This window comes from Ascaphus truei, chromosome 9 (assembly GCF_040206685.1).
Source record: "Ascaphus truei isolate aAscTru1 chromosome 9, aAscTru1.hap1, whole genome shotgun sequence".
Taxonomy (NCBI): Eukaryota; Metazoa; Chordata; class Amphibia; order Anura; family Ascaphidae; genus Ascaphus; species Ascaphus truei.
The window spans coordinates 29416996-29429455 of NC_134491.1; the positions used below are offsets into that span (position 1 = coordinate 29416996).

General features: G+C 40.0%; 1 protein-coding gene across 5 annotated transcripts in view; it reads right to left on the reverse strand.

Annotated features, from left to right (window-relative positions):
* SLC8A3 (solute carrier family 8 member A3) overlaps window positions 1-12460 on the reverse strand; it is a 189659-nt gene that overhangs the window by 52558 nt on the left and 124641 nt on the right. For 3 of the 5 annotated variants that reach the window (XM_075614193.1, XM_075614192.1, XM_075614197.1), the window contains one exon: window positions 1405-1511. The exons of the other annotated variants lie outside the window; for them this stretch is intronic. In XM_075614193.1, the coding sequence (XP_075470308.1) occupies window positions 1405-1511 (107 nt within the window). Of the gene's footprint in view, window positions 1-1404; window positions 1512-12460 lie in introns of those variants that run through there. 5 annotated transcript variants of the gene reach the window in all.

The following is a 12460-nucleotide window of genomic DNA, read 5'->3' on the forward strand; positions in this document are numbered from 1 at the left end:
TCCTGTGTTGTTTTCAAATACTTTCTGGGCAAGCTACCCGTCTACCTGAACAAGCTCCTCACCCCTACCGCATGCAGCACTTATCACCTGAGATCTGACTCCAAAAGACTGTTCATGGCCCCAAGATTCAACAAAGTACCCAGCCGCTCCTCCTTCTCTTACCGTGCACCCGAAAACTGGAACAGTCTACCGGAGACTCTCACAGCTACCACCAGTCTAAGTTCTTTCAAAACTAAAGCTGTCTGACATTTTAACTGTTACATACGCCTATAATATATATTAACTCTAACTGTGCATGCTATGTCTTGTATATAATGTATACCCTGTTCACTTATGTAACTATGTATTATAACCATGCATTATTTGTTATCTTAACTCCGTGCCCAGGACATACTTGACAACGAGAGGTATCTCAATGTATTACTTCCTGGTAAAACATTCTATAAATAAATAAATAATACCCTTTTCCCTACAAGAGGGTCAAGGAGATTGGGAGGGGCTCTGGGGGCCTCAAGCCCTTGGGGTCTGCTCCAGGGCTGGAGGACGATCATGCTGTTGTACAATAAACCTGCCGTTGGACCAGCTATGGTGTGTGGTTATTGGAGAGGAGTATATCCTGTGGGGACCATCCTGCATCCGGCAGGTTCCTCATGGGATGGAGGCGCTGCACAGTAAAGAGATGCAGAAAGCCTGCCCTGTTGCTGCTCCCAAACTGCAACTGCGGAGCCACTCAGACCTCCTGAACCAGCAGGTGAGCTACAGCAGCGGGGACAATACCCATGTAGTATCCGGATCTTCCGTGGCAGGGGGGGAACAGGTGATACACACATATACATATATGTGTGTGTGTGTGTCGCAACCGCGGTGGTGCCGACAAGAAAGATTAACCCTGCGGCTCTGGGGAACCACTGGTACCCTAGTAGCGACCAGGCTTAAATCTTCCACCAGGACAAACTAAATGTCTGCCACATCTCGGCCAATAGCAAGTCGCAACATCATCAGTAGTGGCTTCCTATTGGATAGCCATTTAAATACTCTTTAAAAGTCAGGAAGTAATACTGTTAATTTCCCCAGTAATCATCTTGGGGGCAGAGGAAAGACCCCCTCCCCTATTTCCAATTCTATAAAACAAGAAGGGGGAGTTAGGGGGGGGGGTGAGGGGGGAATGGCTGTTTAATGACTCAAATGACTCAAAAGTCTCAAATGACTTTCGATTATAAACCCAGCTGTGTTGAATGTGTGTGCATAGCATAGTTAGGGACAAAAGAGTTGTTACAAAAACAAAGCAAAGAAATAATAAAATAAAACACAAAACAGAGGAAGAAAAGAGGAAAGGCAGAGAGGTAAAGGAAGCGGGAATACGGAGAGGAGGAGACTGTTAGTGTGGCAGAGCAGTTACTGCACCTTTCTGTACACTCATGTCCACAAGGTGTGGCTGCCTCAGTTCAATGGAGAAAGTCTTGTTTTTCTCATACTCCTCGTCATCAATTATTTTGATCTGAACTGTTTTGCTGTGGATGGAAAAACAATAAGTGTCACAAGGAGAGGGGAAGGGAGGTGCGGAGGGAGAAAGAGCAAAAGCCTACTACCCCTTTACAGACTGAAATATGTAGATGAAAAAGCCATATAAGGTGATGCAGAGAAGTGGCTGGAAGGCTGTTAGATACGGTAGGACGTGGTCTGTTAGATAAGGTAGGACGTGGTCTGTTAGATAAGGTAGGACGTGGTCTGTTAGATACGGTAGGACATGGTCTGTTAGATACGGTAGGACGTGGTCTGTTAGATACGGTAGGATGCGGTCTGTTAGATACAGTAGGACGCGGACTGTTAGATACGGTGGGATGCGGTCTGTTAGATAAAGTAGGACGTGGTCTGTTAGATACGGTAGGATGTGGTCTGTTAGATAAAGTAGGACGCGGTCTGTTAGATACGGTAGGATGTGGTCTGTTAGATAAAGTAGGACGTGGTCTGTTAGATACAGTGGGATGCGGTCTGTTAGATACGGTAGGACGCGGGCTGTTAGATATGGTAGGACGCGGTCTGTTAGATACGGTAGGACACGGTCTGTTAGATACGGTAGGACGTGGTCTGTTAGGATGAAATGAGATACGGTAGGACGCGGTCTGTTAGATACGGTGGGATGCGGTCTGTTAGATAAAGTAGGACGTGGTCTGTTAGATACAGTAGGACGCGGTCTGTTAGATACAGTAGGACGCGGTCTGTTAGATACAGTAGGACGTGGTCTGTTAGATATGGTAGGACGCGGTCTGTTAGGATGAAATGAGTACGCTCATTTTAGAACTGAATTTAGGTTCATTTAGCTTAAAAAAAGAAAAAAAGAAACAAAAAACAGCGCACAACTCTCATTGTGTAGTAAATTATATTAAATGAACAATTTAACAATGAGGAATTTTTACTTATCTACAGTTACTGTATATTAAATGAAAATCAGAAAAATGTTTTGAAAAGAGGTCTTTCTTTTTCAAAAACATGTGGACCCAACAGATTCCAACTTTTCTCTGATTGACATAAATTTACTAGAAATCTTACTTTAAAGAGACATTTCTTAAAGGAGAGTCATTCGAAAACACACAATATGATAGATACAAGTAATGAGTTATCATCACAAGATGAATCTTTAACTTGTCAACATACTAAATTTAGACCTCAGTCTAAATTTTATCCATCCCCCTCAAAGGGAAATTGTATTAACAATTTTTAATGTTGTTAATAATCAGTTTATTAAATTGGTCAATAATCATAAAGTTGTTGATCTTAAACATAATATGAGAAAATATGAATTTCTAGCTTTAAAAGAACTACAGGAAAATACAAGTTTGATAATCAGACAAGCTGATAAGGGAGGAGGGGTAGTCCTCCAAAACAGATGCGACTATGAGATGGAAGCTTGCAGGATTCTGGGAGATCCTGTTTTTTATAAGAAAACTCAGTGCTGATCCTACAAAATAATTAACTTAGGTTATAAAAAAAACTTTTAGATGATGCACTGAGTAAAAATATCATTACAAAAATTGAACATTCTTTTTTTATTTACAGAATATCCCAGAATACCGATTTTTGTACTTTCTCCTAAAAATTCACAAGCCTTTAACAGCACCACAATGGAGACCAATTGTTTCCGGTATCAGTTCACTAACAGCAAATGTATCCTTCTTACAAAAATATGCCTGTACATTACCTTCGTACATTAAAGACACTGCCGCAGTTCTGAATCTTTTTAAAGATTTCGAATGGAAGGAGAATTATATGTGCGTGACATATGATGTTCAACCCTTTACACACATATACTGCACGATAAAGGAATAGAGGCTATAAAAGAATATTTAACTAATGATGTGGACTTATATCCATTGAATAATTAATTTATTCTGGATTCAATCAAATATGTCCTCACACATAATTATTTTTTATTCCTCACACAATTCTTTATTCAATTATGCGGAACTGCGATGGGGATTCGTTTCGCCCCCCACCCCCCTCCCGTAATGCGAACTTGTACATGGGTGCATGGGAACAGAAATACATTTGGTGCAATAATCCATTCTCTAATAAAAATATTACATGGCGTAGATTTATCGACAAAAGGAGGATTACTACTGCACACCATATATTGCTAAATCTTTCATATTTACTGGTGCACTTGCTTTGAAAGAAGTCCTGCTGGAAATCCAAATCATACACGGATATAAGAATAACACAAGGCACTGCGGGTGTTTCTAAATGCAATTTAATGAGCCAAAAACTCAGCAACGTTTCGACCAAAGCGGTCTTTTTCAAGTGGTGAGTAGCTGCTCACCACTTGAAAAAGACCACTGTGGTCGAAACATCGCTACGTTTTTGGCTCATTAAATAGCATTTAGAAACATCCGCAGTGCCTTTTGTTATTCTTATATCAGTGTAGATTTATTGACGACTTTCTGTGCGTCTCGGAGGGAGACTCTGATTCCTTAGATGAATTTTAAAAGTTATCTTAACAGTAATGAGTGTAATTTAATTTTTACTTCAGAAAGCGATAAACTGTCCATTAACTTTTTGGATTTAAATCTAGAGGCAAAACTAGGGTATCCAGTTATCACCAAAACCTTTTTTAAAGAGGTTGATAAATAGTTTGTTATTAGCCTCGAGCAATCATAAAAGATCTTGGACACAAAATATACCAATGGGGCAGTTTATGTGCTTAAGAAGAAACTGTAGTGCGATCAAAGACTTCAAAGTTCAATCTAAAATTTTATTCGAGAAATTCATTCAGAGAGGATATAATACCGACTTTCTCCTAGAAGCTTTGGGTAAAGTTACAGCTATGGATAGAGAGTCATTATTAGTTAATAAGAATTATTAGTTAATAAGAATTAAAAAATGAAAAATAAGATAAAAATAACTGATGAAACAAATAATAAAACCATTCAAGTTCCTTTTGTAACAAATTTTAATTCATTCAGTGAGTTTAGAAATACAGAATACAGCTCAACCCCGTTATAGCACAATCCACTACAACGCAAATCCGCTTATAATGTGGTCTGAGCGTGGCTCCAGATTTAAATACATCTCCAAGTTTTGTTTTTTTTTACGAAATGGCTGCCGCGTGAGAACTTACCCGGCATCTGCAGCTCTCTTCTCTCTCCTCTCTCCCTGCTGCATCAGGCTGCGTCAATGACATCACACCAATCCTATGGTGTACCAGGTAAAGAATCGGTACTAGTTTATGAAGGGTCATGGGTTCGATTCCTGCATGTTATGCTAAAATTATTTGTGTGTGTGTCCATTAGCAATAAAGCATTGAATGTTATAAAAAAAAATTAAAAACCTTGGAGATGTGCACTGCGCACGTGGACGCAGCCTGATGAAGCAGGGAGAGGAGAGAGCTGCAGATGCCGGGTAAGTCCTCGTGCGGTGGAAATTTCACGATCCTGGTTATAACGTGGTCTCATTATGTGGACCCCGGGCACCGCGTTATAACGGGGTTCAGCTGTATAATCAAAAAAAATTGGAAGTTACTTTCTAATGATCCAATACTAGGCCCATGTTTAGAAACTAGACCAAGATTTTTTTTTCGTAAAGCAAAGAGTCTAAAAAATGATTTGGCACCCAGTGATATTGGGTTTAGCCATAATCCAGAACAAGGAAATATATGGCTACCACGGAAACCAAAGGGTAATTTCAGCTGTGGGAAATGCAAAGCATGTTCTTTATTAAATGAAGAAAGGAAAACCTTTAGTTCATTTGTAACTTAAGAGACATTTACCATCGATGATTGCATTTCTTGGAAAACAAGTCACGTGATTTATCTTTTGGAATGTCCGTGTGGACAGCAATATATATATTCGACAAAAAGGGAACTTAAAACTAGAATTCTTCAGCATGCTAGGAATATTAGAATAGGTTATGACAAACATAGTGTTTCTCGTTATTTTAAGATTGATCATAACATTGACCTTATGAAACTAAAATATAATGGTATCCAGACAATATCCAATGGTAGAAGAGGTGGAGACAGAATTAAAGCTCTTTCAAAGCAAGAAAACTTTTGGATATATAAAATGAGAACTTTGACACCTCTTGACTTGAATGAAGAAATAGATATATGGTCACTTTATTAATTCACCTTCTTAATATTTACTCATTTATCATATCATTATTTGAATACATTTTATACTGGATTTTTAAATAAGTGGTTTTTTTAGTAACTAAATAGGTGGTTTTGACATTAATATATATTTTTAATCAGTATGTGTGTCTAGTTTTGATTCTGTTCTTTGTCTCTTTGATATATATATATTTTGCTTACTATATATATTTTGAAGTTGTAAGCGTTTTTATAAGTACATTTAGATCATTCAATTTTGTCTATTGTTTATGAGTCAATATTTTTTTGGCTCTTTGACCTTCATGGTTTTACTTTATTAAGTTAGGAGTTTATTGTTATATTGTTATATGGTATTTTTCATCAACTAACTGTCTCTCTTTTGTTCTATAAAATTGGTATACTTATATGTTTTTATAATGCTGGATTTTTGTTATTATGTATTGCTTTTTATGATTATGTGTTTAATATTATTATTATAGTTATTAAAATGTTGATTGTATGTTTTAATATATATATAGCACTTATGGACTGGTTTGTATCTCCTGTGCACCTTGTTGGTGATTGGCTGCGCACTCCCCACTGTGCGACCAATGGCGTGAGCCCGCAGGATATATAAACTACTGCTATGGTGTTTATATATCGTCTGGTTTGTTAAGTATATTACACCTTGATAAAGGGTACACGGCCCAAAACGCGTAGGTGTGTTACCTGCTGTTTCTCTGAGGGGTCATGATTGATCCAGTTATGGAATAAAGTCGTTTTTATGCAGCTGTGAGCCTCCTCCTGGTTTTTTAGGCAGTGCACTGCCTTTTTTTCACTTGTATACTGCTATGGTGTAGTTTAAGCATTCCCTGATGAAGTAGGGTCCGTCAACTAAACGCGTAGGATTCATGTCCATTGTAGTTACTTTTCTGACTTTGTAGTGACTCCAAATACCACCATTCAATCCTTGGTGTCAGTGATACTGAAGCCTGCTTGACCGACACTTATTGGTTGCCTACCAAGTGACGAGTTCAGTGACAGCAGCAGCAGAAACAGAGAGACACAAGAGGTTGATTCGGCTGCTAGCCGGGTGAGTGGGAGTTTCCCCTACTAACATATGAGCTCATTAACGGACATTGCACGGCATTAAAAAATGGATAACACCGGAGGCAAGAGATCGAGATCAAGAAGGGAGTTACAGATAAGACGTCCATCTCCATAGACTCAGGAGTGGATTCTCCTGCTGGCCATCGGATGAGGAGATCAGCTGTGCGCCGTATGGTAACATGTACCTGACATGTATTGCCTAAAATAACTTTATTGGATGTACGTGCAATATTTACCCTCATCACATTGTTCATTTAATATAATTTACTACACAATGAGAGTTGTGCGCTGTTTTTTGTTTCTTTTTGTCAGCTTTGCAAAATGTTGAGCATCTTTCCTGAAATAGCAGCAGACTCTGATTGTATAACATTATTCATTGTTTCACAGAATTTATATATTTACATATTCAATATCCTGGTATTTTTCATGGTTGTTATTGGGTTAAATCACTATCTTCATATGGAGATATAATTATCACTGATTATTTCAATATTTTAATCACAATTGTTTGCGCGGTATTGTTAACTTTTGTTTTGTATTCCTTTAGCGTGTACATGGTATATAATGAAAGACTTACCTTCCAAATCTACCTCCTGAAAAGGCCCCAAAGTAAATGTTATCCTTGTACTACTCAATAGCTTATAAACACATCACTCTCTGTACAACACAAATACAAGATGTTGATTTAAGTGTGATATAGTTACAAGTTATTGCCTTGAGAATAAGACATACAGTATGTGAGACATTGCTCTGCACATAGCACAGATTCAAACTGTTGCCTTACCTTTGTATAACGACATTCTCCAGAATATAATACAGATGAATATTATCCAGTGGACTGTATACTACATGTGCATATTTCCCTGCGTATAATAGAAACTGTCCTGCTTATAATGGGAATGTACATTGCTCTACTAATAACTGTAACTAATGCTATACATATGGACCTATTTATAGTATAGATAAACCATGGTGTATTTCTACCTAAAGATGTGCACGTATGCGGGTTTGACATCCAAAACCCAAAAACAGGGTGAGTGTTTGGGTTCCAGAATCAACAGTAAGTCCAGGAAAACACTCTCGTTCCAGATTATTCCGGACCACGTGACTAACTTCGTAGGCGATCCGAATAGAAACCGAAACAAAACGCAATATGCTGTTGCCGATTGGATCTATTCTATATATACATGGCATTCACATGGCGCCATTTATATTCAGCCTTGGACAGGTGTGGATGGAAGTGGGACTAGGCTGTAGGCTTCACTTACATTTATCTCACAGGACAAAAATTACAAAACCCCAAGAAGGCAAGTGATAAAGTAAATTGAGGAAATGGGTAGTACGAGAAAACAGAGAGAGAGACAGAAAGAAAGCAAAGGGGAGAGAGGAGAGAGAGACAGAAAGAAAGCAAAAAGGGAGAGAGACAGAAAGAAAGCAAAGGGGAGACGGGAGAGAGAGGGGAGAAAGGGGGGGAGAGGGGAGAGGGGAGAGAGGAGAGTGAGAGGGGAAAGGGGAGAAGAGAGTGGTGAGAGTGGAGAGAGGGGAGAGAGGAGAGAGGGGAGAGAGGAGAGTGAGAGGGGAAAGGGGAGAAGAGAGTGGTGAGAGTGGAGAGAGGAGAGAGAGGGAAGAAGAGAGAGGAGAGAGCGGATAGAGGAGAGAGAGGGGAGAGATGGGAGGAGAGAGGGGAGAAGAGAGAGAGAGAGAAGAGAGAGAGGGGAGAAGGGACAGAGGAGAGGAGAGAGAGGAGAGAAGAGGGGAGAAGAGAGGGGAGAGAGGAAGAAAGCGGCAAATGCACACAGATTAAATCATACTGTAAAGAGCAGAAAAAGAGAGGCACGTCAGTTATACTCCGTCTCCAATCTATTCTCTATCATTTCATATTATACAATTATTATAATGAATCTATATTATTTTATATATTATTTTTATTATATATTTAATATTACCGTAATTATAAATATATTATATTTACTAGTGGCCACACACACAAAGGACCATTTGACTTTGCTCTTTACTTAGAATGATTCTACACACTGCTACTGTAGTATACAGCACCAGCCAAGACTGTCCCGTTGTTTTACGCTATTACATTGCACCGGTGTAGGGTTAAGTGGTTGCCATGCAGAGAGCACCACTTGACCTCTCTCTCCTCTCTGATAGTATACTAGCCAATTAGTGCCAGCCGGTTTAAACATTTTTCACACTTTATTATGATATTTTCCTGCTCTTTTTGAATTATGGTCATAATTTTATAACAATCCAAAACCAAACAGATTGAGTTTTTATAAAACCAAATCCAAAATGCTGGACATTTGTTTAACCAGAACGTCAGTGCCCAGCCTTATGTATAATACAGATTGCCTGGCATATACTGTAATAAAGACTGCTCTGTGTATAGAAAATCTAGGAGGTCATATTCTGTCTATATACTGTACAAATAGAATTTACACTCACCACTTTTTCTTCTATCCTTTCTGGTGCTACGGCCCATTACCCTCAGCGCTGAATACAAACAAATCTATGGAAAAACACTTCAGACCAGCACTCAAAAACAATTGATCATTTGTTGCATAAACTAACTGACTCCTTGAGTTGTTGCAGACAAAAGTTATTTCTTTAATGGTAACATATGCCAAAAATAGATCAACATAAGTTTTAGCATGCATATTAAGACATTCTAGACATCTTCGGCAGGGGTGCGGAAACTTCCTGAGCTGTGCCCCCCCCTCCAAGGACCTGGCATCAAATGACGCCGCGGGTCATGTGACGTCACATCACGTGACCCCGCAGCATAATTTGACGCAAGTTGCCGTGGCGACGCATCGCTGAAGAGCCAGCAGAGAGCAGGTATGGAGTTACAGAGGCCTCAAGCCTCCCCGGCATTTAATTTATATGCCCTGGGGAAGAGCGTGGGGACTCTGTAACCGCCCCCTAGAAATTCTTGCACCCACCGGGGGGCGCGTCTCTCCATTTTGCGCACCCCTAATCTACGGTATTCCCTCTGTGGGCCTTTGTTCATATTCACAGCCCTACGTAGTGACTTTGCTGAGGTGATATAATAGGGGATTCACGTTATCGAGACTACACCACACTTTTAATTGTCTATAACAGTATTTGTTTTTATATTGGAGTTTTCCCTCCATTCTTTTTAGACTGTGAATATTTATTAAGAATGAGAGAGAGAGAGAGAGAGAGAGAGAGAGAGAGAGAGAGAGAGAGAGATTGAGAGAGAGAGACAGACAGACAGACAGAGACAGACAGAGACATAAAGTGCTTTGTGGGATCCTTTAGTTTCTTGAAGTCTGTACATACCCCAGCTGTACTGTATGCAGGGCGGGTAGTGGCAGAGTGACTGAGGAGCGGGAGCAGAGCAGTCTCAGCAGGAAACACCCCCCTTGATAGGCTGGCCATGTAGTGATTCCACACGGACACTCGGACAGCCTATTGGCGGCAACTAAGATGCTGATTGTCCTATGCTGTGCAGCAGCAGGAAGCAGCGTGGTAACCGGTACAGTATGCCAAAAAACTGTACTGTACCAGCCAAACTGGTACAGTTGAAGGGTCAGCAATCCCCTCCAAATTGGGCATTTCTATTTTTTTTTCTTCTTGAACCGTGTCCTCCAGAAGCTGATCCCTTGTCCCCTGACTCATCGGGTCCCCATGCTCCCTGAGATATTGCAATGGTCATTTTCTGATGCTGCAGCTTTCTATTGGCTGCCCTGGATTGTGCATAACCAGCGAGCCAAAGTGTATTTTCTGTCTGCGAGGAAATATTATTCTCTCTGGATCAAAGGAGATATCTCTGGAAATGGGGCAACCCCTGATGTGGAGATTAAACCTCCTTCCAAAAGAAAGGAAAAAGGGCTCGGCGCGGACTGCTGCATTAAACCACAGTACGGCTATTCAATGTGCTCTGGCAAATGTTTAGCATGGCCGAGCAGGAGGCCTTGCTGCTGTGATATACTGTACTTCCCTTTTCACAATTCAAAAACCCTGTAATAAAGATCGTATGCTGGAAATCATCAGTCATTACAAACTGACTCCAAGAGGACTGTTAAAAATAATGAATGTAGCAATGTCTCAATCCCCGGGAGAAATGTAATCTGCTGAACGCCGTTTCTGCTGCTTGCCAAGGTAATGTTGACCATGCATCTTGGAAATTAATTTTGGTTGGGAGCAGGCAGAGGTCGAAGGGCTATTTAAAAGAAAGCAGTGGTACTGTGTCTGATTGCATTAAATAATGAGGCAGATGTCCATTTCCAAAGTAAAAGCGTAATACATTAGTTGCCTCTAAGGCACCGGTGGGCAACAGACGGGTCCCCTGTGGCCTCTAACCTCTTCTCTCACCGCTCCTTTCCACCCTTCGAATTGCACAGGATGGTGGCCGATGAGGGGCAAAACTTCTATAGAAATAGTTGAAAACCCTATGCATTTCGTGGTTGATACACAGCTTGCTCGGGAAATGAAGCAATTAAGTGATGTATCAACCATCAATGCATAGGGTTTTGGGCTATTTCTGTTGAAGTCTTGTCCTACATCGCCTACCATCCTGTGCAATTTGAAGGCCCCCATGGAGTTGTCTAAAGGGTGTCTGACAAGATTCGGAGAAGCAACGCACAGAGCAAGCACGTGAGCCAGGGAAGGATGCCGATTCCATTGTATTGATAAGCATACTTTGAAATAATCCTTGTAAGTGCATTACTTACTGTATCATTACTGACGAGATACTGCATAAGCTTTCAAATATTAAGGTTACAATGAAGTTCTCCCCGTAGCTCATTTCAGGATATGGGTTACTATGGAAACCTCAGAAGCTAGAAAGTAAGAAAATCATGGTCTTTTTTTAACACTAGACTTAAAGGGCAACATGCTAAAATTATGAGTTAAACTAATATAGGCTTCTGGGGGATTGCAACTTTAATGACGGTGAACTAATGGCACTGACATGTTTCATAGGGTAAATGTAGCTTTTAATGCTTTCATGGTACCCAGAAGCTTTGGAGCGTTTTTAAATATTTATCTAATCTCTTTTGTGATAAAAACAGTTTGTAGACCCGGGAATCTATGTAAATCTCAATCCCTGCTGTTTTTCTTTTGTATTTTATAAAGTACTTATGATGCCATATCAGCAGAACAGATACCGTTGAACACAATAAGTATCTGATAAGTGTAGAATTACTCACCACCCACAGAAAATAAAAGTATTCACTGTTCACAGGAAACAAATAAGTAAATATTACACTTTGGGGTGATATTACAGGAAGCATCAACCCAATTATATTGATAACGTATTATTTGTACCCACTATGTAGGACTGTCCCTTTCAAGGACACCCGAGATCAGCTTCCTTATCATAAACACCATCTTGCCTGGTAGTCTGAGTATCCAAAAGTTTCCAGAAACCTGGGAGAGAACAACAAGGCCACCAGCAACAAGGAGTATTACTGCCCTACCCTTTTGGAATGCATGTTATTCTTCGTAGCCCTAACCAGTAGTGGTTCTGTAGGCCATGTTCATTTTCAAGAATCATTGCTTCTGTGCCCATTTCAGTTCCAGATTACCATGGACCTTCCAGCTTCGCGACCCGCCGATTGCTTGTGCAGAGATCACATGATAAGAGACCCCCTCTCTTTTGTATTCTCTTCATGCTATAGCAGTAGAAATATATATATATATATATATATATATATATATATATATATATATATATATAGTACACCCATGCAGGCTTGCTCTACCTGCTTACTCTTCCCAGATCATCATATA